Here is a 27,141-nt window from a genome sequence, read left to right on the forward strand (position 1 = left end):
TTTTTTCTGAATAAAATACTTGTGGATCTCGTAAATAATGCACGAGACCCATAGAAAAAGCATAATCCCACGTGAAACGCTATTCTAAAAAAAAGCCAATATGCAGACGCCACCTTTATCAGTTGTATCCAAACAGGTACTTAGAGAGAGTTTGGATTGCGCTGAAATGAAATTTATGGATTTATACAATATGATAGGTGAATTGTGGATTTTTTTCCCTAAAGCTCCAAGTTTAACTTTAGCATTAAGTTGTTGTTAAATCTCTTTAGTGGAAGGAAAAAGTTTGACACCAAATATTTTTTGAGCTATCTTGTGTTGACCAACTATGTGGTAATTGAATGGATCAACTATCCGTCGTTTTAGTCACATTTAAAAAAAAATTTGTTTAACTTATTACTCATAATATATATGAGTAATCTTATAATTTATCACAATAATAAATTTGAAACAATAACTCAAAATATATTTGAAGTTAAACCTTATCCTTAGCCAAATTGTTAACATTGGACAATTTCAACTAGAAGAGGTATTTAACTTTAATTTATAAAAGGCAAAGGCTTTTAATTGGGGAGATGACTCTTGCCCTTGCCCCTTTGCAACACGTTATTATTTGATTTAAAAAATAAAAAACTAGTACAAATATATATATATATACATACACACATATATACAAAGCAATATAGCATGCGCATGTCAAATGGCCAAGCAGCTTTAAGTTGAGCCGTGGGTATCTCTGCTCAGCTGCGCCGTGTGGAAATCGGGTGGCTGACGCGGTAGGCGAACCAACTGCGAAAAACGTGAAATATTTTGGCAAATCCGCTAGAGTATGTGTCGATCATACGAAGGAGCATGTAAACTAGCCTAAGCCACTCAAAATAATTAGGTTTTTTTTATTTTTATTTTTTTTTTAAGATATAACATCTGCTTGGATACCGCTTATTTTATTAAAACTGAAAATTTATTACTGAAAATACAGTAGATAAAAGTAAAAGTTAGTTGAAATAGTATAGTAAAACCCATGAATAGTATTAAAAAATACAATAAACTCATAAATAATAGTAAAAATAAGTTGAATAGTAAAATAATTTTAATTTTTTATTGGTATCTAAACACACATATAATTAGTGTGTTCTAGTTAGCTCAGTTGGTAAAGTTTCTGATGGTTGTATAAAAGATCTGGGGTTCCATCCCTGCCTACGCCAAAAACTAATTGATGTCTTGGTTTGATAATAAAGAGTTATTATCAGGAGCGGACGCTATAAATTTAAACTCTCTAAAAAAACACACACACACACAATTAGGTTTTTATAACGTGGCACAATGATGATCAAATTCAAATTGAACACGTAGCCTATGCGCCGACCTAGCATTTTTAATATTGTTAATTCTCAAATGAGAGACCAGCCTCATTTCCATTCGTTTCTAGAGGCATCGCACAAAGAAAGTTCTAAACTAAAAGAACAAAATTAAAGTCACACAAAATTATTAAAAAGTAACCAGCCATTGATACGTGTCATTTTTTGGGTCGTGTTCATTATTTTCCTTGAATAATTTGGACTTTGATTCTAATCATCTACTGTACCACGTCATGTACTTCGATGATTCCTTACTAAAAAATAATAAAAAGGACGAAGATATTTGTTTTCAACAGTGACCGTTGTACCCAAGACATTTTAGAGTGAATGAAAACTAGAACACTTTATTTTAACAGGAGATTTGTTACCCATACGTGCTTAGAGTTATTCTATATATGTTTATGTTAGGTGAAAAAGAAGTCAATTTAAACGAGGTAAAAAAGATGGTTTTGCTGCTATCAAGTTCTACCAATAAAATCAAGGTAATGGAAACATAAGAATGTCACCTGGCCAGGAGAAATTTAAAAAAAAATCACTCTGTATCGTAATATATGTCGTAATACAACTTAGGAATGTTTGGATGTTGTTTATTTTGCTAAAAATTAAAAACTGAAAATTAAAAACACTGTAGTAAAATAATTTTTAAATACGTGAATAGTATTGTATGACCCAGTTTTAAAGTATTTTTTTTGAGTAAAGTACTTGTGAGTCTCGTGAATAGTGCACGAGACCTATTGAAAAAGCATAATCCCATGTGAAACGCTCTTCTCAAAAAAAAAAAAAAAAAAAGCCAAAACGCAGACGCTGCCTTTATCAGTTGTATCCAAACAGGTACTTAGAGAGAGTTTGGATTGCGCTGAAATGAAATTTCAGCACCTTTATTTCAGCGTCTTTACATCTCTGTCAGTGGATCCCGTACACTGTTCACAATACCTACTACAAGTTGTCTAATTGAGCAAAATTTTCATTTAAATTGGGTCTCACAGTACTATTCACACATTTAAAAATTATTTTGTTACAGTATTTTCAATAATAAACGATATCTAAACAAACCTTTAGTCCTCTCTCTAAGTGTATCCACGTGTACTTGATCTTGTTTTTTAGTATTTTTTTTCCCATGTGGACTTTTGATTTGGATAGATGCACTTCTCACCTCACAGGGAACCAACTTTTTCCTTCTTTCTCATTGGCACACGATGGTTACTGGTTTCTTCTATGGATTATTGTTTATACACACACTTGGCTAAGATCATGTGTATCTATCCTATAAAACCGTACATGTGTTTTGAATCATATAGCCCATTTAATTATTTAAACGGGCCACATAACATTAATATATATGCGGTGAGATTAAAGGTGCATTTGTATGGTCATTTTAATAATCAAATATGGATTGAAATAATTTCTCTTCAAATTGATTTTGAAGTAGTGGGTGCCATCTACTTGAAATTTGGAAAGTCTTTCTATATGATAAACACGTGGTTATTTTGAGTCGGAATTTTTTTAGATGAGCTATTTTAATTAAATATAGTAAAACAAGAGTGTTATGAGAGAAGAGAAAGGGAAACGATAGAGATGATGGGGTGAATATCGCATGGTATAGACACAAAGACGAGGAGGAGGAATCAATTGTCGTGGAGGAGAAGATACATCGGTGTGAGATTCAGAGGAGGGAAACAACACTGTGTTAGGAGGCTGAGAGAGAGAGAGAGAGGGAGAGAATTTTTTGAGAAATGACCAAGACAAGAGAAAGAATTAATAAAATATCCATTTGGACAAGCTACATTATTATATATTTTTAGAGAAGCACTATAGCAAATTTTAATTTTGCCTGAGTGCACGTGTGTTTTTTTTTTTTTGGAGAGACTGAGTGCACGTGTTGATGTCGTACTTTTTTTGTGGGGGGGGGGGTGTCATTGGACATATTTGGGCTCTTATTTTACTATACTAAAATTTCATGTTCTTGTTTGTTGAATACTTTGGTGATGATGGAGTGCAAGGAGGTGGATATATATATATGTATATATATATATATATATATATATAGTCAAGGCTGATAGAAAATTTAATTAAATTCTAAATTAGATTTTAATTGTGGGCTAATTTTGTGCCATATGTCCACTTAATTTTTTAAATCTTTATGCTAAGTGAGTTAATGAGTGCAAAATGTTAAGAGTCTAATATTAATTAACTAAAAAAAAAAAAATTATCACCACATGTTCCATCTTTTAAAAAATTATAATAAATTGATTATAAGTAATATTAAACTTATGCATAAATTTTAACATGCACCTAATAAATTACATTTATTTATTTTTCTAATAATTTGATTAATTATTTTTTTATCTTAAAAAATATTTTTATTTTAAATAAATCCACGCGTATGCATGGATTACAAGCTACTTAAACTTAATTACAATGACTATGCCTTTTTTCTTAAATATTAAATAGCACAATTATGGCATAGGGAATTATTCCACATTGCAAAATTATGAAGTATTCTTGTAACATTTGATTAAGGCGAAACTATAATTTTGGTCCCTATATATTTGTCACATTTCAAGTTTCATCCATATTAATTTAACTATGTCAATTTCGTCATCCCCCCCCCCCCTTAATTTTGTCAAAATTAAATCAAATCTATCTCTCTGGTTATAAAATCAGGTTAATTTTACTCTAAACATGACTTAATTAAGGACAAATTTGACTTGATTTTGAAATATGTGAGACAAGATTGACACACTTAATATTTTGAGGCATGTTAGCAATGAAATGTATAAGGAGAAATGTCAAAAGTTTTGTAACTTAGCTGACATCTTATGTTATTTTCAATGGAGATAGAATTTAAATCTTTCATTCCTTATTTATGGAATTATCCAAAAAAAAAAAAAAATGTATAAGGAGAAATTTCAATTTTCCATTGTTGGCCAAAAGTGTAGTTTGCTCTTGGTTTACATTTGATTTTACTCCAACTTTGATTCATAAAATAGACAACCCACATCCACAACCACATTAGAGTTAATGGGCCAAGTCTGGCTCATGCCAATATTTCAATTATCCAAATCATGGGCCAAGGACCTCCTTTGTAGGCTTCCCAAAAGTGAGCCTTGGGTCTGCCCATCCATACATAAATGGGTCCACTTTGTTTTAGCCTTAGCCTCTCAACACCCAAGTCCAAAGTCCAAAGTGACAAAGTCCCACATCCCCTTCCCTATACACACTATACGCCACCTGCTCATATTTTGCAGCAAACCAGAAAAAAACACAAACCGGATAAGCAAGCAACCTGCGGGCACTCCCACCTCAAAAAAATGAAAGTCACTCTCTGAGTAAGCTCTCCCTCTCTCTCTCTCCAAAACCCATTTGGAATAACCTTGTACTACTCTGTTTTAATACAGTTCACACTATATTCTTAGGAAGTGTGTACTTTCTGTTTACATTACATATATTCTCTTCGGAGCATGCTTTTTTGATTGTTGAGCTTTGGTTCTATACAATTAGGTTCAAAACTATGGATTTTATGGTACACACAAACCACGCCCCTGAAGGGTTTTGCTCATTTCCAGATTTTCATGTGAAGGACACTGGAAATGTTATTAGTTTTGGAGCTAGGTTTAGGGGTAAAGTTGGTTACAAATCTAGGGCAATGATAGTCCATATGAGCTGCAAACATCGCCTTCTTGTTCTCGCTGGGCTCCGGCCCCGGAAACAAAGGCGAAACTGTGTTTTTGCTGTTTCAAGGGTTGAAGGTTTTAGTTCAAATGGTAGATTGCAACATACTGAACAAATCCCACATGGGCATTTGGATGATACAGAGTACTCGTCTGTCAACCCTCATTCTTCGCGTAATTTTGAAGAATTTGAAAGTAATAATCATTTAAGAAAGTTGGTTAGAAATGGGGAACTAGAGGAAGGGTTTAAGTATCTTGAGAGCATGGTTAATCGAGGGGATATCCCGGATATAATTGCCTGTACGAGCCTGATTCGTGGGTTTTGTAAGATTGGTAAGACTAGGAAGGCAACTCGGGTTATGGACGTTCTCGAGGATTCTGGGGCTGTTCCTGATGTTATAACTTACAATGTTCTGATTAGTGGGTATTGCAAGTCTGGGGAGATTGATAATGCCTTACAGGTTCTGGAGCGCATGAGTGTTGCCCCAGATGTTGTCACATATAATACGATTTTGCGTACTTTGTGTGATAGTGGGAAATTGAAGCAGGCGATGGAAGTTCTTCATCGGCAGCTGCAAAGGGAGTGTTATCCGGATGTGATTACGTATACTATATTGATCGAGGCAACTTGCAAGGAGAGCGGGGTTGGGCAAGCAATGAAACTTTTAGATGAGATGAGGAACAAAGGATGCAAACCTGATGTGGTTACATACAATGTTCTTATCAATGGGATTTGCAAGGAAGGGAGATTGGATGAAGCAATCAAGTTTTTGAATAACATGCCATCATATGGTTGCCAACCCAATGTAATTACCCATAATATTGTATTGCGGAGCATGTGTAGCACTGGGAGGTGGATGGATGCTGAAAGACTATTAACTGAAATGCTTCGCAAAGGATGTTCTCCTAGTGTTGTTACTTTCAATATCTTGATAAACTTCTTATGCCGAAAGGGTTTATTGGGCCGAGCAATTGACATTTTGGAGAAGATGCCTAAGCATGGTTGTACCCCAAATTCCTTGAGTTACAACCCGTTGCTTCATGGGTTTTGCAAAGAAAAAAAAATGGACAGAGCAATTGAGTATTTGGATGTAATGGTGTCTAGAGGCTGTTACCCTGATATTGTGACCTACAATACTTTGCTCACAGCATTATGCAAAGATGGGAAGGTTGATGTTGCAGTTGAGATACTTAATCAGCTAAGTAGCAAGGGTTGCTCTCCTGTTTTGATCACTTATAATACAGTGATTGATGGGCTTTCGAAGATGGGGCAAACAGAAAGAGCTGTAGGACTTTTGAATGAGATGCGTGGAAAGGGTCTTAAACCTGATATAATTACATACTCTTCTCTTGTGGGAGGGCTAAGTAGAGAAGGAAAGATTGATGAGGCGATCAAGTTTCTTCATGACTTGGAAGGATTGGGTGTCAGGCCCAATGCTATTACCTACAACTCACTCATGTTGGGACTTTGTAAAGCTCGGAAAACCAGTCGTGCGATTGATTTCCTGGCTTATATGGTATCTAGAGGATGTAAACCTACTGAAGCTACATACACCATTCTCATCGAAGGCATAGCTAATGAAGGTTTAGCTAAGGAGGCTTTGGAGCTGTTGAATCAGTTGTGCTCCAGAGGCGTTGTGAAGAAAAGTTCAGCAGAACAGGTGGCAGTCAGGATGTAATCTGTAATGAATTTCATCCTTTTGCTCTTGGATGGCTGGTCACTGATAACTTATGCCTTTGGATTTCATAGCCTCAATGTTAATGACTCCTAAAGACTCCAATGTCTTTCTTATTTACGTTGTTGGAACTCGGAAGGAGTGAAATCCAAAATCAGTTTTGTTAGTTAGCCATGTAATTTTATCCTCTGTTTGATTTTGGGTTTATACTTTCTACCCCATGAAAATTTATATACAAGTCTCTCTTTTTCATCTATGATTGTATGTATAAAGAAAGTTGTGTCATTTTAGTTGCCATTGATGCAGTAATTATCCATAGTGCAACTAATTCTTATGAATTGTTGTTACAATATTCATTGCTTCTGATAGTATTGTGATTATATTTTATTCAAGGAATGTTATAGTTTTCCATTTTATTTTCATAGAGCAGAGTGATTAATTGGTTTACCTCAATATATTCCATACGAGCCTTACACCTATACGGCTATCCCATGTTATATGGAATGACTTGATACATATATTAAGATGGTTGTTGCTGAAACATATCATAACTTCTCATGTTTTCTTGATTAATACGTTCCTTTCTAATTTTAGAGCAGTGTTTGGTAATTTAACATGAAAATACTATGTATCAGGTATGAAGCATGTCATACCTTTTCATGGTATATTTTTATTGATTTTAATTAGGAACATTTTACAAATATATTATGTTCTCTTTTTATGAGGAGTGTTTGATTAGTTTACATGACGTATAGGAATGTCTGTATTTAGCTTTTGTAGTTTCAAATTTAAAGATGATATTGTTTACTGCCCATGTTAATTTTCATCCAAGTTTAGCAGAGTTTGTTAGTGTTTATTGAAGTTTGAAATAGCTTAATATATATGGTTAAGCTTTTGAATCAAGGTATTCTCAAAATGCGTTTTTGGGCTTTGTGTGTAATGATAAAATGGTGAGTGAAAAAAGTTAGCTGCAATAGCAAACTTACCCCTCTCCTAGTCTCCACTATTCCTTTTACATTGTACCAATGAGGTTTAATGTTGAAATTTACTCCAATAACATTAGCAACACGAGTTTTTTGTCTGTTGTCTATACTGTACATGGGTGGTTAACATTCCCTACCAATAAAACTTCTAATGTTAAGAACTTAAGCTTGACATAATTTGTCTCAGATTAAACTCATGCTAGTTACATTAAAAATATTAGTTATGTAATCATTTTGGGCACTACACTTTTTTTTTTTTTGGATATAAAATAGAAAATCTACTATAGTCTAATATAAGTGTACATGTGTGTAAAACTTCCTCTTGGAGAGTTGAACCTCAGCCTTTGCCCCTACACCTCACAAACACTTATGCTTGTGAAGTGATCATCGCGCCAAGTGTGCGCGGTGGTATTTTGGCACTACACTTGGTTCCATTTGAGTTGGTTATTTTTGGACATTCAACCTACTCTTGCCTAATTATATCACGTTGCCAACCATTCCCTACCAATAACACTTGAAATAATTTGTCTAAGATTAACTAATGCTATTCACATTAAAAATATCAGTTATGCAATCATCTTGCCTACCAACAGCAAATGGGACTACACTTGGTCCCATTTGCTGTTGGTTATTTTTGGACATTCAACCTACCCTTGCCTAATTATATCATGTTGCCAAAGCACATATGCTGTTGTCATTTTTGTTTCTTTGTTTTTGTTTAGTTATGGTGTGATAATAAACTGATTTTTATAATAACTACTACTACTACTGTTTTTGGAGTTTAAAAACTATGCAGCATGGGTGGCACATGGGCTTATTTCGGATTCACAGAATGCCTTTGTGAAGGGTAGACAAATTTTGGACTCAGTCTTAATTGCTTCTGAATGTATTGATAGTAGATTGAAGTCAGGAGTCCCGGGTGTGTTGTGTAAATTGGATGTGGAAAAGGCGTATGATCATGTGAGCTGGGATTTTTTAATGTATATGCTTAGGCGGTGTGGTTTCTCTGAGAAATGGAGAAAATGGATAAGTTATTGTATTTCAACTGTAAAGTTTTCCATTTTGATCAATGGTTGTCCATCTGATTTCTTTGGAAGTTCTAGGGGGCTTCGGCAAGGTGACCCATTATCTCCTCTGTTGTTTGATATTGTGATGGAGGCATTAAGTCGTATGTTGGATGTGGCTGCCTCCGCTGGGCAATTCTCAGGCTTTTCTGTGGGTAGTACGGCTGGCCCATCAGTGATGGTGTCTCACCTTTTATTTGCAGATGACACTCTGATTTTTTGTGATGCTGATCCTTCTCAGATTGCTAATTTGAGGGCGATTCTTGCTAGATTTGAGGGGGTGTCAGGGCTTCGTATTAATTTGGGGAAATCTGAGTTGGTACCTGTTGGTGGGGTGCACAATTTGGACGCTTTGGTGAGTCTGTTGGGGTGTGGGCAATCTTCTTTACCTTTGAAATATTTGGGCCTTCCTTTAGGTGCTAAGTTTAAGGATTTAACTGTTTGGAATCCTATCCTAGAGAGAATGGAGAGGAGATTAGCAGGTTGGAAGAGACTGTATTTATCTAAAGGGGGTAAAGTGACACTCATCAAAAGCTCACTCTCGTCTTTACCTACATACTTCCTTTCCCTTCTTCCTTTACCGGGTAAGGTGGCTAAGCGTATGGAGAAATTACAGAAAGATTTCCTATGGAATGGGATTGGTGGTGAACCTAAAATACATTTAGTTAAATGGGCCAAGGTTTGTAAGCCGTTGCAGGTTGGGGGGTTGGGTATTAGACGTTTGGGAAGCTTTAATTCTGCATTGCTAGGAAAATGGTTGTGGAGGTATGGCATGGAGACTGATGCTTTATGGAGGAGAGTTATAGAGGCAAAATATGGGAATATTTGGGGTGGATGGTGTACGAAAAAGGTGACAAGTCCTTATGGGGTCAGCCTGTGGAGATACATTAGAAGTGGCTGGTTGAACTTCTCTAAATTCCTTGTATATGATGTGGGGGATGGTACTAGAGTGAAATTTTGGAAGCATGTGTGGTGCGGGGAGTGTACTTTCCAAGAGGCCTTTCCAGAGCTCTATTGTCTTAGTAGGTCAAAGGATTCCTCGGTGGCTGAAGTTATGAGTTGGTCTGCTGGGAGATTTCACTGGAATGTGCAATTTCGTCGTCCACCACAAGATTGGGAAGAAGAAGCCTTTGATCGGTTTATGGGGTTGGTCTATTCTTCGACAGTGCGGGGGTTTGGCCCAGATAAGGTTTGTTGGAAGCCTGCTAGGAACAGAGGTTTTGAGGTTAGAGGATATTATAGCTATTTCTACCCTCCTACTCTTGTTTCATTCCCATGGAGAATGATATGGAAATCAAAGGTTCCTCCAAGGGTGGCTTTCTTTTCTTGGTCGGCTTCCTTAGGTAAGATCTTAACAACAGACAACCTTCGTAAAAGACGTGTGATAGTGCTTGACTGGTGCTATATGTGTAAGAGATGTGGGGAGTCGGTAGATCATCTTCTACTTCATTGCCCCGTAGCTTGGGAGTTGTGGTCTTTGGTTTTCTGCTTGTTTGGTGTCCAATGGGTTATGCCTCATACTGTTCTTGAGTTGTTTGAGGCTTGGCAAGGAAAGTTTGCACGACATCGTCACATTGATGTTTGGAGATTAGTGCCTCATTGCTTGATTTGGTGCATTTGGCGTGAAAGGAATGCTAGAAGTTTTGAGGGCTGTGAACGTTCTTTGTTGGAGATTAAGTCTTTTTTCTTGCGCACTCTCTTTGAATGGAGTGTGGTTTTTTCTCATTTTTCTTGTTCTTCTTTTCCTATTTTTCTTGATCGTTGTACTTTTGTTTCTTAATTTGTGCCCCCATAGTACATCCCCAATGTACTCGGCTTGGCACTTTTTCTATTTTAATAATATTCTTACGTTACTTATCAAAAAAAAAAAAAAACTATGCAGCACCATGGTTTCTTGGCATGCTTCTTTTTCTAATTTCAATAGCTTCATGGTTTTTGCCTTTTGTCTAGTTCTTTGTTACCTATCATGTAGTGGTTAAACCATTGCTGGTCGGCATTGTTAATTGAGGTAGAAGCCAAGTGCATGTTTTTTCCTGTTCCCACACTCTACATTTCTGTCTGGTTTACCCTGCTCCTTTGGGTAGCACGAGTAAAAGTATGGCATCTTATCATGTTATGTGATACATCTCTGATGCATAGAATTGACAAGAAGGATGGGATTAGGTTTTGTCGTCTACATCTAGTTTTGTTATAGCTGTGGTTGCTATGACAACTAGTGGAATTAGGTTGTCCCCTACATCTACTTTTGCAATACCTGTTATGCTTATTACCGTGGGCCGTAGTAGTGGCTACTAGTTTTAGACTTTTAGTTCCCATATTGGCAACTGGTTGTGTAACACATATTGGCTATAATAAAAGGAAGGTTTAAATGCATTTTGCATAATGTAAGTTTGGGATTTTCTAAGTTGGTTCCTTGATTTCAAAACTTATAATTTACACCATCGACCAGCTCTACTTGAGTGGTCGGATTTATCTTATTTGAATATGATGATTACAACAAATGATGCCAACTTCCTATCCAAAATGACATTGTTTTTGGTGAATTAACGGCAAGATGTAATAGTCGAATGTGTAAATTGCAAATTTTCGAAGTTGAGGACTAATTAAAAAGTGATCCCAAACTTAAAAGGTGTAAAGTGCATTTTAACCTTAAAAAAGGTATCTTTTATGTTGGTTTTTTTTTTTTTTTTTTTGTTTTGTTGTTGTTGTTTGTTGATAAATAAGATCTTTTATGTTGGTATTTGTAATTCTAGTCATGCCTTTAACCCATTAAGCTAATTTGCACCAAAGAATTAAATCCAAGAGCACACTTTTATAAATAAAAAAAAAAAAAAAATCAAATCCAAGAGCACTCTATAAGTATAGGATTAGGGTCCTCTTCATTTGTTTTGAAATGGAGATGGTTTAAATCATGGGAATTTTTTTTTTTAGCAAACAAAGATGACAGTAGCTCGTACATTGGTACCACCGAAATTGTGACATTATTAACATGTGGGGAAAGACTTTTTTTTTTTTTTTTTAATTTTTAATTTTTTATTTTATTTTTATTTTTATTTTTTATAACTTATAGCGTCCGCTTCTGATGATCGCTATTTATCATCAGACCAAGAAATTAATAAGTTTTTGGTGTAAACGAGAATTGAACTCTAGATTTCTTATACAACTATCAGAGACTTTACCAATTGAACTAATTGAAACCTATTATTGGGAAAGACATTTGTAGCAAAAAGCAACAATTTAGTGAAGAATAAAAAAAGGAAAATGTTAACGAATGCCCTTAGGACACTAATTAAGAATTCAGTTAAAGAAAGTTTTTATAGGAAAAGAAAAAAATTAATGTTTTGACAGTTTTTTTCATTTTCCATAAAAGTGATGTCAAAACTTTTTTAAAATGGATTGTTAACGAGTACTATGACCCATAAAAAAATGACCGAGCTTTGGAAAAAGAGTAATTTCATAAGCATGTCTTTTACCACTCTTTTTTTACAATTTTTTTTTATGGGACATACTCTACTTGTCACTTTTACGTGGACTCATAATTTTTTATATTTGAGTTGGGACAAAGTTGCAAAACAAAATGTCGTGACGTTAGATCTTTTCTTGGGAAAAACTAAGGGCCTATTTGGTTTGCTCCTAACTCATTTCTCATCGCTAAAACTCAGTTTCCATATATCATATCTGTATCTCTAGTTTTTCTTTAACTCTATCCAATTTTTGTTTGGTTCCAAATGCATGTCTTAGTGCCTAACTCAAAATTTTGACAAAATGTTGGAGACCACATTCTGTGCAGATCAGAACGGTAACATCGAAATCATTTCTCCTTTCATTTTCGGCCTCTCACACCTCAAGAATTAGATGGTGGGATTCCCAGCTAACCCCGCCTCCACCACCATTGACAACCCACAAACCCACCACCATACAAATCACAAAAAATCAAACCCATCCAAGATCCATTCACACCACCAAAATCTTCAACACCATAACAAATTCTTATATATACAAATAAAATGAGAAAGAAATAAAGAAGAAGAAGAAGCTGAGAAAAGAAAAAAAAAACCCACAAACTCAGCCATCTTTGCCATCACTGCGTCAAGAAAAAAGAAGAAGCAGCTAAGAGAAGAAACCAGAGTGAAGAAAAAAGAAAGAAAGAAAAGAAAAAAGAAAGGAAAGAAGAAACTAAGAACAAAAACTCAACTTGAAGAAGAAAAGAAACAAAATAGAAAAAAGGAAAGAAAAAGAAAGCAGTAAAAGAAAAACTTTTTTAATAAAAAAAAAGAATAAAAAGAAAAACTTTAGTTCGTTTGGAAATAAAAAGTGAACAAGAAAAAGATAAAAAGGGCGGTGGAGCACATGTGTGGTCTGACCGTAGATTCCACATAACATAAAATATTTACAATAATACCGTCGTATCTCAGTTTCCAAATTATTTTGGAAAACTCATCAGACCAAACAGGTCTAGTGAGAAAAAAAAAAGACCGAGCTTTGGAAAAAGAGTAATTTGAGGAGCATGTTTTTTACCACTCTTTTTTTACAATTTTTTTTTGTATGGGACATACTTTATTTGACACTATTTTACGTATACCCATGATCTCTCATATTTGAGTCCTGACAAAGTTCTGATACAAATGCTGTGATGTTAGATATTTTCTTTGGAAAAACTAACGGAGACAACAAGCAAAGGTTGGGTAAAAGTGAAAGCTCCCTGTCAAGATGACACCCCAGTACAAAATGACTAAAATTTCGTACTTATGAGCCTTCACAATCACACACAACTTGACAAAGGACAGACACAACTAATAGTGAATTGGTAAGACAATACATTCCACGGATATAGTCTTTACTAACCTCCAAATTTCCACGACTGCTAGTCGAGTCCACCACCATGGTCATCAACCAATTACTTCTCTTTCGTGAGCAAATCGAGTTCGCTCCCCCCACACCACACAAACTGTACGGCAAAAATAGCTGGGAACAACTATAATTTTCACTAGTGCAGTATAGTCTAAGCAGTAATTATGGTTTGGAAACGTGCTTTTTGAAAAGTGAAAACATAGGGCCTGTTTGGATAGAACTTATTTTGCTGAAATTGAAAACTGAAAACTGAAAACATTGTAGCAAAATAATTTTTAAATGTGTGAATAGTTCCGTGAGACTCATTTTTAATGAAAAAGTTACTGAAAAATGTAATTTGTGGGTCCGTAAACAGTGCACGGATGCACTGTTCATGGTAGAAAAGTCAATATTTACGGTTACTGTTCAATAAACAGTGTATAAACAGTAACCGCATTACTCCAAAACGCGTGAAAAAAAAAAGAACGAAAACACAGCTTCACAAACGCAGATGCAGCTTCAGTGGAATCCAAACGGACACATAATCTTTTTTTTAAAGATAAAAAATAATAATTTCAAAAAAGTGTCTTTTGAAAACATTACTTTTTATTTATTTATTTATATATATATGAGATAGAATTCTATTCTATGTGTGTGAATAGGGGTGTTTGTGGTGCAGTTTGGTGTTATTTTGGGCAATTTTTAATACCGCATTTTGTGATGTGATTTGGTCAAAACCATCACCATATTGTACTTTAATTTTGCAGTCACATGTGCGGTACAACATACAAGATGTCATCACCATTACTAACTTACTACTAATAACTATGACAATGTGATAGTAAGTTTAATAAACTAAAAGTATCACAAATATATACCCAAAAAAAAAAAAACATGATAGTAAACCATACACAATTATACTTATTAAACAAATATAACATGTAACACAAAAATGCTTAACAAGTAACAATCATAAAGTCCATAATAATGTAACATATACACCGTTAGTCATGCCTACTACTTTCAAGTTTCAATTATCACAACCATAATGGAAACAAGTCTGAAGCAAAATATGAAAAAAAAAAAAAATCACAAACCCAATAAGAAATTGTTTAAATAAATATGAGCACAAAAAAAAAATGCTCATCCATCCAATGCTATACCTCTCCCCCCACCCAACTATACGTTGTCGCTCACACTCCAACTCTTTACTCAATCTTCTTTCTCAATTGCCAATTTCATCAATTCTATGATGAGTGGGTGAGACTTGAGAGACACTGAGAGTGAGAGGATATCAAGAGAGAAGAGTGAGAGTGTGAGATGAAGAAGTAAATGGAGTTTTGTACTTCTGATTTTGCATTTGACCAAAACAAAGCTGATTTTAATGGGAAATTGGAACCCACCAACACTGAACTTGTCACTTACTTCATATAATATTAAATTATTAATATATATTAAGAAAGAATCAGATTGCAGTCGTTAATGGTGCAAGAAGCAAATATAGAATCGGATTGTAATAAAAAACTTAACATTAAGCAATGTATTTTTCACACCGGTCGGACCTAAAAAAAGATAAGAGGATTTTGTATTCTTGATAATATCTTTCTTTTCTGTGTATTTGAATGGCTTTAGCTACATGCATTTGTCCTGTACCAAAGCTGGTTTGTTCCAGCAGATGTTGACACAGCGTAATGGTGCAAAAAGCAAGTTGATGTGCTTTGAGATTCTCTCGTCAGATCCAAATCAACCCCACATGGAAAATTTATCGCCTTGTCTCTCCCTCTCTTATATACCGTCGATTCTTTTCTAAATTATTCTCTTTTACTAACCTCTTTTTCTTAAAATCGAAAAGACTACTCCATACGATTTATATACCATCCTCTCTCTGCCACACACTCTAAATCCATAACAAAACAAGAGAAACAGAAAAAGTCCCTAAAGGCCACCACTCTTTTTGAAATGATAATTCATATTCATTTCCAAGCTTAAAAAGTTGTTCCTTTCTAAAAGCTATGGAGAGAACTTCAAGTCCTAGAATCAAAGCAGGGTTACTTTCTTGCTGGGGATGTCTCAAGTTGAAGCTTCCATGGACACAACAAAGAGCAAGAAGAAGTACTCATACGAGGACGAAAAGTGTGGATAAACTTGGTGGTGGATTTAACTATGACCCTTTAAGTTATGCTCAGAACTTTGATGAGGGTTGGGATGAAGACGATGAGGAATTTGCTCAACGTGGGTTCTCCGCTAGATTTGCTGCCCCTTCATCAAAATCACCTGGAGATAAGCAACAAGTTTCATTGAGAGCTGGTTGATATATATACATATAGAGGAGTATGTAAAACCTGATAGGTGCCATGTTGATGTTGATTGCTGAATGAAGCATCAAAGGTGCTCGCTTGGAAACTTGTAACTCTATATTTTTGTGCAGACAAATAGACAAATGAAAAATGCAATACAGTTATGTTTATGATTACATTCTGGTTTGCGTTCCAATCATGTTAAGTACATGTGTTAATGATGTTTCTTAGTTAGCACCATCATATATATTGATCGATCTTAATTTCTTTAGTACTATATGTGTTACAACTATCAGGCAAAGATCTGGTTTGTCTTTTTGGGTTTTGTCTAGTTTTCATTTTTCATTTAATTAAGGGTCTGTGAGACTGTGATTCACAAAGCCCAGATATTCTGTGATCAATTTTCTTTGGGACGATGGTTGGTGAGCGCACTGAGAGGTAATGTTCTTTTCTTCCTGTACTAGATGGTGATGGTGAGCCCTATGGCATGAAGGGACCTTTTACCAAGAACTATAATTATTATACTAATGACTAATGAGTTCACAAGGGTGAACCAGGCTGCAAAAATATCGATGAAATTAAGGTATCTCCTCGTAGTATATGCCCTAATTAATGCTTCTCTAGCTTTGCTCTGGCACGCAAAAAACACCTTAATCAACGTTGAGTAATGAGAAATTATGGGGCTAAGCAACATCAATATTTTCACAAGAAAATGTGTCAAGTTGTAACTCAAAATAGAATAAAACAAAACAAAGCAAAGAAAGACTATACCCGGATTCCCTGCAACTTAAATCAAAGGTATTAAAGGCATTGTGAAAATATCGTGAGATTTTGTTATGACCATAGACTTTCTAATCAACTATTAATAATGGTCAAAGAAAGAAAAATAGGAAATAACGGTGTTAAGGATACTACAAATTTTATTATATATGTTTTACAATTTTAATTTTTTTTGATAAACTGATAGTTAGGGAGGGGGAGATTTAAATGATAGATGTTTTCGGAGTACCAACCAGTTGAATTATAAAGCTTTTTGCATATAGATCTTACAAATTAACGTATCACTAATCACAAAGAGTAATTACCAAGAGTTTTGTAGTTCAATTAACACATTCTGGTATTTTTAACGGAGATATTTATAGGTTCAATCCCGCATCCCCTATTATAGCTATCAAATTTATAAAATTAAAAAAAAAAAATTTCAAACCATTTTTTATTTTGTGGAAATACACAAATCTCATTCATTGCTACTACCAAATTTACTTAAAAAAATCTTTACAAATTGATGTGACAATGAATTTAATTGATGAACTTTAACAATACAATAAATTAATTTTAGAATTGTTTGTTTGTTTATTTTTTTGGTTGCTGACATCAATTTGTGGGGCTCATATAATTAAATTAGTAATACTTTTAACGTTACTCATCAACATAAGTTTGGTTAACCTACAATAACCTGCAATCCCTAACATTATTCTACCAATCAATCCTTCTCATCCTGAGAAAATTAATATTCAATTGAGATTCCAATTTGCTATATTCTGCAATGGCAATGCAAATGTTATAGGGGGAGTTGCAGATTAAAGAGGTGTGAGGATTGTTTTGTTATTCTTGTATTGGGCTTGGAAAGGATTTTTTAAGAATGTAACGGAAATTTGTTGTTTACTAGTTTTCTCGATGCCAAACTATTTACATGGCCTATTGCCAATAGCCTTGTTGTTTTGTCGGGTGATACTAGACATTTAGAATTTAAATTCTCCTCCCTCTAACTACGTAGTTATTTATAAAAATAAAAAATTATGTGGCCTATTTTACTCTGCTAGCAGAAAAATAAATAAAGGAGGACAGCGGCTCACCTTCAGTGAGCGGACCCCTAGAAATAACTTATGATGGTAGTTTACTAGTTTTGATTAGATTGTGGGGTGAAAAAATCAAGGCCAATGGCAAAAAATCTAACTCAAACCCAATTGGGCTTCAGAGCAAAGCCCAAGTATAGACCAAGCCCAGCTCCATTTACCTGAATTTGAAATTAAATGGGCCAAACTTCAAGCTTTTAGCAGACTTGTGCTGTACAGAACAGCCCAGTTTGTAACCTACACAGGTTCTGTAAGGCAAGCTGACTAGTCTGGTAAAAAACAAAGAGCATGGCCCATAAAATTTTGAAACTCGATTCACAAAGTTTTTGAAGCAAGCCCAATTATGTGCCATGGTGAGGTGGCCGACCATTATGCAAGCATGATGATGTGTGTTTGATGCAGGGCATGGTGATGATGACGTGGCCATGCTGACGTGGTTGAGCCTACAGAATTATGCAGCATTAAAAGGTGGTGAGTGATTTTAGTACCACATAAAAAGTTAGAACCACATAAAAAGTCACAATTTTCTTATGTGACATATATTATAAGCTTGCCACTCACAGTTTGCCACATATACGGTTGTGGTACTAAATAATTTAGGCACGCACTTAGATTGTTGTAAAAATTATCTAAACATTTCAAGTTACCTGACATTTGAAGTTTTACTCAGATCATCAAGAAACTAATATACTTAATAAAACAATATCACAGGTCTAGTTTCTGTTAGTTATTTGTATAAAGAAATATAAGAAACCCAAATAAAAAATAAAAAAATCCCATGACAATGTTATTAAATATTCAACTAAAATCACAAACATACTAAAGAGACTTCACTTTAATTAATTTGACATTTAACCAACTATCAATTTATCAAAGCCTTAATATTTACAAAAAACAGACCCTTTTTCCAATGATGTTATGAAATTGAAACGAAACTGCTGAAGTACTTTGGTAGAAAGTGGAAAATGGATTACGAAACTAAATTGCAAACTGAAATGAGAACTAAAAAACAGGGCAGCCATCAACAACTATTCCCTTAGCAGTTGGACATGTGGCCAGTTCACAGCGTTCACCACCATCAGAACCCCACCAGGATAGGCTTATGTCCTCCATGGTAAGCGTGAAGTAGAGAACCACCCCCATGAAAGCCAACCCTGCATCCAATGCTGCTGAAAGAACATAATTGTACCTTTGCCACCAATTCTTTCTATACTTAAAAACAAAGTAATTGAATATTGTTCCAACCACAATCCAGCAATTGAAGTTCACACTTGTAGCAGGTGGCATTGCTGCTGTAGCTCCAAGAAGTACTGGAAGGTTAATTAGTGAAATCCATTCCTGGTTGGGAAAAGCTTTCTGCATCAGCCATACAATTACAGGTCCAACTGCACCTCCAAGGAAGAACCAGTTGAGTGCTGGGTAGTTACCAAGCCTGCCAAAAATTCGTCTTGGTCCAACCAAACCCCATATGACAGATGCATCGAAGAAGACGCGGTCACCCGGGCATGTCCAAGGACTGTTGGGAGGTAGTAGTTCATCCTGGCATATGTTCTCAATGGTATTCAACAGCCACCATGCCACTCCAAGATTCACTGTTCCAGCTATTATAGTTCCTATGAACTTTTGTGGAACAACAAAGAGGAAATGACATAGCAGGGAGTTAGATAATGTTTGAAACAATTTTAGTTTATTATGATTGTTTGAACATGTATGTAACGAAAATAAGAGAGGGGGGGGGGGGGGGGTGTATTATCACTTAGCTGAACAATAGGATGTTATTATGAAGCATTTTATTTAGGGATTGAGTTTCCTTTCAAACCGGTTGGATTAATCTCTTCCAACCTAGTATGTGATGATTCATTAGTATATATGTGGATGTTTCTATGCAGTACTTTTTAAAACATTTACCTGAACAATGAACATGGATCGAGGTGGAATCTTCATGTAATGGCCTAACTTGAAATCACTCAGAAAGGAAATAGCCTGTGACATGCTTATATACCCAAAGGTCTTGAAGCAGACATTGGCTATTGGTCTACCTGGCAATAGGACACCCATGATGTATTCTGTGATGATGTTTAGTCCTGGTGACTGGGTGAAAGGGGGTAAAATCATAATAATGTTAGTGCGAAATCTCAAATCTCATCAAACTCTCAAGTCTCAATATTCAAAATGGACTAATTCAGTTAATATCTGCAATTAAAAGAGAACCCCAGTTATGAATCAGAATTATATAATTGGTCAATACATTATTTGTCTGGTTTATTCTGATATCAGGTTAAGGGCAATATCTGATTTAGTTCAGACTTGTTACCTGATTGGTTGTGGCGGTTATGACACTGACTGGAAGAGTGAAAGTTACAGCAAGTCCAGCTGCAAGGATGAGTCCCCACCATGGCATTTGGATCTCATCGATCATAAAAATGCACAATATAAGAGCGAGTATTAAGGATACCACAAGCATCACGTAGAACCACCAGCTAGGTATGTCCTTGTACTTCCTCATCAATCTTGTGTGAATATCTTGTTTTCCAGTGCTATATGAAGCTCGGAATTGCGCATAAATATCCCTGTTAAAACAGCCCATTTGAATCTAGGATATTGTGTCAATAATATAATACAATCACAATATACAACAGCTTCTGATTAGTTACCTCCCATTAAAAAGTGCCACATGAGTGAGGGTAGATATGATACCAGCAAAACCAATACCGTATGAGAGAGCAAAAAATACACTGAGATATATGCGTCCCTGCTTTTCATATGTTGGCAAGTCCAGCTCGAACTTGTCATTCACAATGGCTGATACATTATAAGTATTTCCGTGGGCATTGTATAAATGTGAGGAGAAGATTGGAAAATTCTTGGCGTCATACAGGTTTACTCCCCAGTAGGCTATTGGAATTAACACATACAAGAGTAAGACATAGCCTACAGCAACATTGACAATAGCAAAGAAGGGGCTGATAAGAGGGCTGCCCAGGTATGAGGCTATGACTGACCAATCAAGGGAAAATGATCCAAGACCGAGTCCTTGCACGCCTGAACCAATCTGATGGGCTGTTAATGACTTGGGAAATGCCCAACATACCCATGAAATGGTTGACAACAATGGAAAAAGGTAGCCCGGGATCAGGTACCAGGAGAAGCTGCATATCAATGCAATCAAGAAGAATTTCCCTCGTGACATGCGGCGGTTGTCTTCCTCATGCATAGCCCTGAATAATGTAAATCAAGGAGGCAGTTGATTAGTCTTTTTGTTTGCTTTGATAATTCAATAATTAGGGAAGGGAGGGTTTGAATCCTAGATATCTCTATTAAAAAAACTTTACTGATTGAGTTACAAGACTTTTGATATTCTCGTCTATTTTGTTAAAAACATAAAATGCAAGAAAGTAAGGTTAGCTTGATATGTAGCTCATATAAAAAATAATGACACTGTAGTCACTCAATTTTAAGAGATGGTTATTGCATAAAGATTTTGTGGACAAAGTCTATTTTATTATATCCATTTATTACAATTCTGTCTCAGCCAAAAAAGAGATTATTATAATCAATTTGATGATGCAGATGCACCTCATTTTTAATCTATTTAAGTGTGAGACATACTTTTGAGTGTAACATATTATCTTGTAACTTATATGGTGTGTATTAGCAATGATTGATGACACTAAGATCGAAGGATGATTGTAGTCACAGTTTCTAATATAATGTAATTCAGCTTGACATCAATTTGGCCTAAATTTATTCATACATTTGTGAAACACCTATGATGCATGGGCACAGATACAAGGTTGGGTACGATATGGATACAGGTATAGAAATACAACATTTTTTTGAAAAACTTAGGGTATGATACATCGGGAATACGTGTATTAATAACTTATTAAATATATTTTATTTATAATTTTTATATACTGTTAAACATTTATTTTATATATTGTTAAGTATATATCAATTTAAAAGCAATAATGGATAACAAAGTGAGTCCATGGCCATTAAATGATGTTTAGAATACAAACTAAGATTCAAAAGAGTAAATAACAGATAGCTAGGTAAGTGTTCAACATTGAAACCAATGTATAAAACATATAAATAAAAATTATTACAAGTTTGGGCTATCTCTCACAATGGGGGATTGGGTTAGAACAATATCCAAGTCATATCATGGGTGTATCCTATATGATTCTTTTAAAAAAAAAAATAGATACGTATCTTAAAGGTTTGTGGTACGATACCGGTATGATATGCATTAGATATGGGTATGTGAACAAAAATGGAGTATCCCTGCATTGTATGAAAACACTACTTATTAAGATTTTTTTTCTTCTTCTCATCGGTAAGTTACACAATCATCAAGATTTCATATTAACCTCATTATTATAGTAATAGGAAGTGCTATTTAAATTAGAGCTTATTGGTGTGCATCTCGTTCAAATTTTAAACAAATTTAGATCTTTTTTTCTCATCGTCACAATTTGAACTTGAACCCAAGGTCGGTCCATAGCCTTGAGCCAATGCTTCAATAGCTAGCAAAGATAGAAACCATGCATATAGAGAATGATATTACTTCCAACCCGTCGTCTGTGGAGGAGTGTGGACACTGTATGTATACATGGTATACCGTATACTACAGATTTGAGTGCCAATAGGTTGGTTGTAAGGTGTTAGTTGTAACTGGCAATGAATGGTGTGGTTGTTCGGGGTTGGACAATAATCACAATATATCTGTCCTGGTCAATGGTGTAATAATTCCAAGAATATATTACTAACTATAGACAAAGTTGTAAGCGTTAGCCTTAATTTTCAATACATATGCAGTTATGGCGTCTAGCCTTAACTTTCATATTGTGAAACTTAACATTTAGAATGCGTTTGGATTACACGTTTTGTGTTTGACGTTTGAACAGTGGGACCTATTGTACTGTGCACGTAAATGAAGATAAACGCGTTTTAAATGAAGACAAATGCATAGTGACTGTGCGTTTTGCGTGCATATCATGTCATTAAGAAATACTTCAAAATTATTTTCGGTGCAATTTGTCTTGTCATGTCATGTTCGTACTGGGACTTGCGTTTTAAAATTATTTTACTACGATATTTTTAGTTTTCAGCAAGATAAGTGTATCCAAACACACTTTTAATATAAACATAATGGAATGCCAAACTATTGGTAAGGGATAGGTAAAAATTTACTTATAAAGCTTTATAAGTAATGCAAAAGCTGTTATTTGTTCCTTAAAAAGGTATGGATGTTCTATATGTAAACAACAGCGTTTTTGGTCATGAAAAATTACCTAAACAAGGAGACCTGAACCAGACTACTAGGCCACCACATTTGCGCAGGATCCACCAAGTACTTCCTCAGTATTCCAGCCCACCCATACCCCAATACCTGCACCCACCAAGTACATCACAAAGGAGGCTTAATTAACACCAAACCAAACTAATCACCCCCAACCAATACCATTATATACTGTATACATAATATCAATAGAGTCATTTTGGAGCTATATACTATGTTATAAAACAACAGAGAAAGTGTTTGATAGAAGTATATACTGACCTGTGTAGTAATGACAAGGATCCAACTAGCCAAAAATGAGATTTTCCTACGATAAAATGCCCTGATAATATCCACAATACTAATGGCATAAGCGGCTCCACTCCCGAACGCCGAACCTGCATTAGCGAATATCGAAATCAGCACGTGCTCTTTCATATTGAACGGTCCCGGATTCAGCGAAAACTCCCTCTCCCCAAACCCCGGAATCCGAAAAGTCGTCGTCGGAAGCACATTAGCCATGAACCGTCCGATCGGCAGCGTCCCAACCTGGACCGAAATCATCGATATCACGAGCGGTTCCGTCCTGTACTGAAAGAAAGTGTTCAGAAACGACAGCAGCACACACGATAGTAGCCCCAGAAACCACATTCGAAACGTCCATACTGGAAGGCTCGGGTCGTCTTCGTTCGAAACGGTCAGTCGTACTTCCTCGATCGGCGACACGTTGTCGTCGTCGTCGTCGATGCCTCTCTGTGCGGGCTCGATTTCGAGGGACTTGGAAGCCATTGTAATTGGCTGGTACTAGAAGTGTTTTATTGTGAAGAGTAGTAATGGGAAGTTATATTTATCCAAAAAAAGTGGGAGGAGTTACGTGGAGAGAGAGAGAGAGAAGATTTGTTTGCTGATTTAGCGGAGATCATTATGATATGAGTATTGGCTGTTACGCTTGCTAAGTTGGTTGGGTTTTACTTTTACTTGTCAATTTTGCTTTCAATTCTGTTTCTCAGCTGTAACTTTTACGTCCAAATTTTGCTTTCAAATCACCGAGAAAAGAATTAGTAGGTTGACGCGGGTTCATTTATTCACCGCTTTTTGACAAAAATTGCTTTCAAATCTGATTGTGTGTTTTACCGATAAAAGAAAGAGTAGGTTCGTGTGAGTTCATATATACAGCGATTTTTTTGATAAAAATTGAGTAAATAGTTGCGGATCCTAGCATTGATGCCACTTGCTATACAGGAAGTAATTAGCTTGGATTTGAAAGGATGTCAAATTGAGTGTAAAAGTAATTGTATGCATTGATTGAATTTTAATTAGCATTTTTCCATTTTTAGACTCCTTATTTTGAAATATTTATTATGAGGAATGTTAAGGGACAAATTATTTTAACAAATTTTTATAAATAGTTGGTATGGTAAATTCTTATTAGTTCTCGTTTAAACCAACTATTAACATAACTTTTTTATTCTTCCTCACAAAAAAAAAAAAACATAACTTTTTTATTTACCAATAATCATCTACAACATTAGTAATTTGTAAAAACGTTTGTAAAATTATTTGTAGCTATAAAATTTTTTATTTATTATTGGAGTAATGCTAGAAATACAAAAAATTTTACAATTTTTTTTCAAATGATTAATATGGTGAGTGGCTATGTAATTTTGTTATGTATTAATATATTTAGCCTATAAATCGGCTATTTTCCTTCCACCTATTAAGAAATATGTTTAAATTATATAAATATTCCTTATAAAACCCTTATTAGCACTCAAGGATTTCAAACAAAACCCTAAGTTTTATAAGGAAACTACTATAAATTATATCTACTCCACATTTGCGGTTGTTGCACTCCTTTTTTTTGGTTGATAATTTCATAGCTAGAAGACAAGATTTGAACTTGGACATTTATGTTAGAAACACTAAAAAAATACTAATTAAATTACAAGGCTCATTGTCAAGTGCACTTTGTCATTCCTTTCTTACTTTAATTCCTAAAGTAAAATATCTTGAATATGTTTCTCAGTATCGACCTATTAGCCTCAGTTATGTTCTATTTAAAGCTTTTTAAAAGGTTTTGACAAATAGGTTGAAAAGGATTCTGCCTCATCTTATTTCCGACCAACAAAGCACTTTCATGACGGAACGCTTAATCTCAGACAATGTCATGGTGGCTTTTGAGACTCTACACTATACGAGGAATCACTCCTCAGGAAATATGGGGTACATGACTTTGAAATTGATCATGAGCAAGGCTTATGATAGGGTGGAACAGCTATACATGGAGAAATTGATGGGAAAAATGGGTTTTGCAGAAGCATGGGTAAAATTGATGATGATGTGTATTTCCACTACTACCTACTCGGTTTTGATAAATGATGAACCACAGGGACATATTACACCAACTAGAGGTCTTCGACAAGGCAATCCCCTCTCCCTATATTTATTTCTATTGTGTACGAAGGGCTTTCATGGGTTGTTAGAAAAAGTAGAAACAATGGGTGACATAAGGGGGGTTTCTATTTGCCAGAATGGTTCTAGACTAAGCCATATTCTTTTTGCAAATAACAGTCTTATTTTTTGTAGGGCAAAAGAAAGTGAGTGTCAAAAACTATTGGAGGTCTTAGTCACGTATGAAAGTGCACCAAGGCAGCAAATAAATAGAGAAAAAACCACTATCTTCTTTAGTAAATCAACCTCTCAAGCCATGCAAAATACAATCAAAGTAGCTTTGGGAGTACTGGTGGTTCAACAATATAAAAAATATTTAGGCCTGCCATCTTTCATTGGTTGAAAAAAGAAAGAAAGATTTGATAACATAAAGGGTGTGGAAGAAGTTGCAAGGGTGGGAGGACAAACTATCATCTCAAGCAGGAAGGGAGATTTTAATCAAGGCAGTGGCCCAAGCATTGCCCACATACGCGATGTCGTGCTTCAAATTGCCAAATGGATTGTGCCATGATATTGAGGCCTTAGTTCGAAATTTTTGGGGACAAAGAGGGGAAGGTTGAAAGGTCCACTAGACTAAGTGGGAAGAGCTTTGCAAACCGAAGGCACAAGGGGGGATGGGGTTCAAAGATCTTTCAAGGTTCAACGATGCCCTCCTGACAAAACAAACTTGGCGCCTTTTACATGATAAAACCTCACTGTTTTATAGAGTTTTCAAGGTGAAGTTTTTTCCAAATTGTACAATCATGCAAACCACAAACTTGAGTTCAGCCTCATATGCGTGGAAAAGCATTATCAAGGGTAGGGAAGTGATACAAAGAGGCGCGGTTTGGAGGATTGGGGATGGACGATCAACTGTAATTTGGGGTGAGCGTTGGCTTCTGGTGAAACATTCCCCAAAAATTGTATCGCCCTGTACAGGAGCTTTGGCTGGTGCTAAAGTCTGTGTTTTCATTGACAACGAACATAGAAAATGGAAGGATGAAGTTTTGGATGCCAACTTGCTACGATTTGAAGTAGACACGATTAAAAAAATTCCTTTGTGCCACACGGATCAAGCAGACACCCTCACCTGGCCTTTCACTCCCATGGGGGAGTACACAGTAAAATTTGGATACACTTTCTTGCAACACGAATTTCAGAACTCCCAACTTGACCAATCTGACCCTGAGTACCTGAAGCCGCTATGGAAAGCAATCTAGAGTTTACAGGTTTCAAGTAAGGTAAAAAATTTCGTTTGGCGAGCATCAAAAAATTCTTTACCTACAAAGACGAACTTGATGAAGTGGAAAATTATTAGTGAGGATCTCTGTGAGCAATGCCGAAACCAAAAGGAAGATGTGGTCCATGCATTGTACCACTGTCCGAAACTATTAGACCTGTGGACAAAAGTTGATCTCTGGAATCACAGTAGCCTCTAACAAGCAACATCGTTTATTGATCTAATGGGTTGTGTTTTTGCAGATAATAGGGACCCTACACTCTTCTCCGTGGTGGCGTGGGCAATTTGGAACCGGAGAAATAATCTTCGCCTTGGAAATCCTGTAGCCCCACTCAACGAGCTGCTGTCTCAGTCAAAAGAAAGGCTGCATGACTTCAAACTCTACAACTCCTCCTCCATAATCCCAATGGGAGGACCACCTACTAGTTGGCAAGCTCCGGATCGTAATACCTACA

The 27,141-nt window shown here is 35.6% G+C and overlaps 2 protein-coding genes across 2 annotated transcripts; one reads left to right on the top strand and one right to left on the bottom strand.

Annotated features, from left to right (window-relative positions):
• The first annotated feature begins 4,575 nt into the window (after nucleotides 1-4,575).
• LOC115971781 (pentatricopeptide repeat-containing protein At1g09900) lies at nucleotides 4,576-7,040 on the top strand. The gene is made up of 2 exons (XM_031091815.1): nucleotides 4,576-4,684; nucleotides 4,857-7,040. Exon 2 carries the CDS (start codon nucleotides 4,867-4,869, stop codon nucleotides 6,703-6,705), a length of 1,839 nt encoding a protein of 612 aa, XP_030947675.1. The 5' UTR covers nucleotides 4,576-4,684; nucleotides 4,857-4,866; the 3' UTR covers nucleotides 6,706-7,040.
• Nucleotides 7,041-18,517: 11,477 nt separating this feature from the next.
• LOC115971968 (oligopeptide transporter 2-like) lies at nucleotides 18,518-23,815 on the bottom strand. The gene is made up of 6 exons (XM_031092096.1): nucleotides 23,299-23,815; nucleotides 23,030-23,127; nucleotides 20,387-20,950; nucleotides 20,047-20,302; nucleotides 19,641-19,823; nucleotides 18,518-19,352 (listed from the first exon to the last, which is right to left on the bottom strand). Exons 1-6 carry the CDS (start codon nucleotides 23,803-23,805, stop codon nucleotides 18,735-18,737), a joined length of 2,226 nt encoding a protein of 741 aa, XP_030947956.1. The 5' UTR covers nucleotides 23,806-23,815; the 3' UTR covers nucleotides 18,518-18,734.
• Between the last annotated feature and the right edge of the window lie 3,326 nt (nucleotides 23,816-27,141).

Source organism: Quercus lobata, chromosome 12 (assembly GCF_001633185.2).
Source record: "Quercus lobata isolate SW786 chromosome 12, ValleyOak3.0 Primary Assembly, whole genome shotgun sequence".
Classification (NCBI taxonomy): domain Eukaryota; kingdom Viridiplantae; phylum Streptophyta; class Magnoliopsida; order Fagales; family Fagaceae; genus Quercus; species Quercus lobata.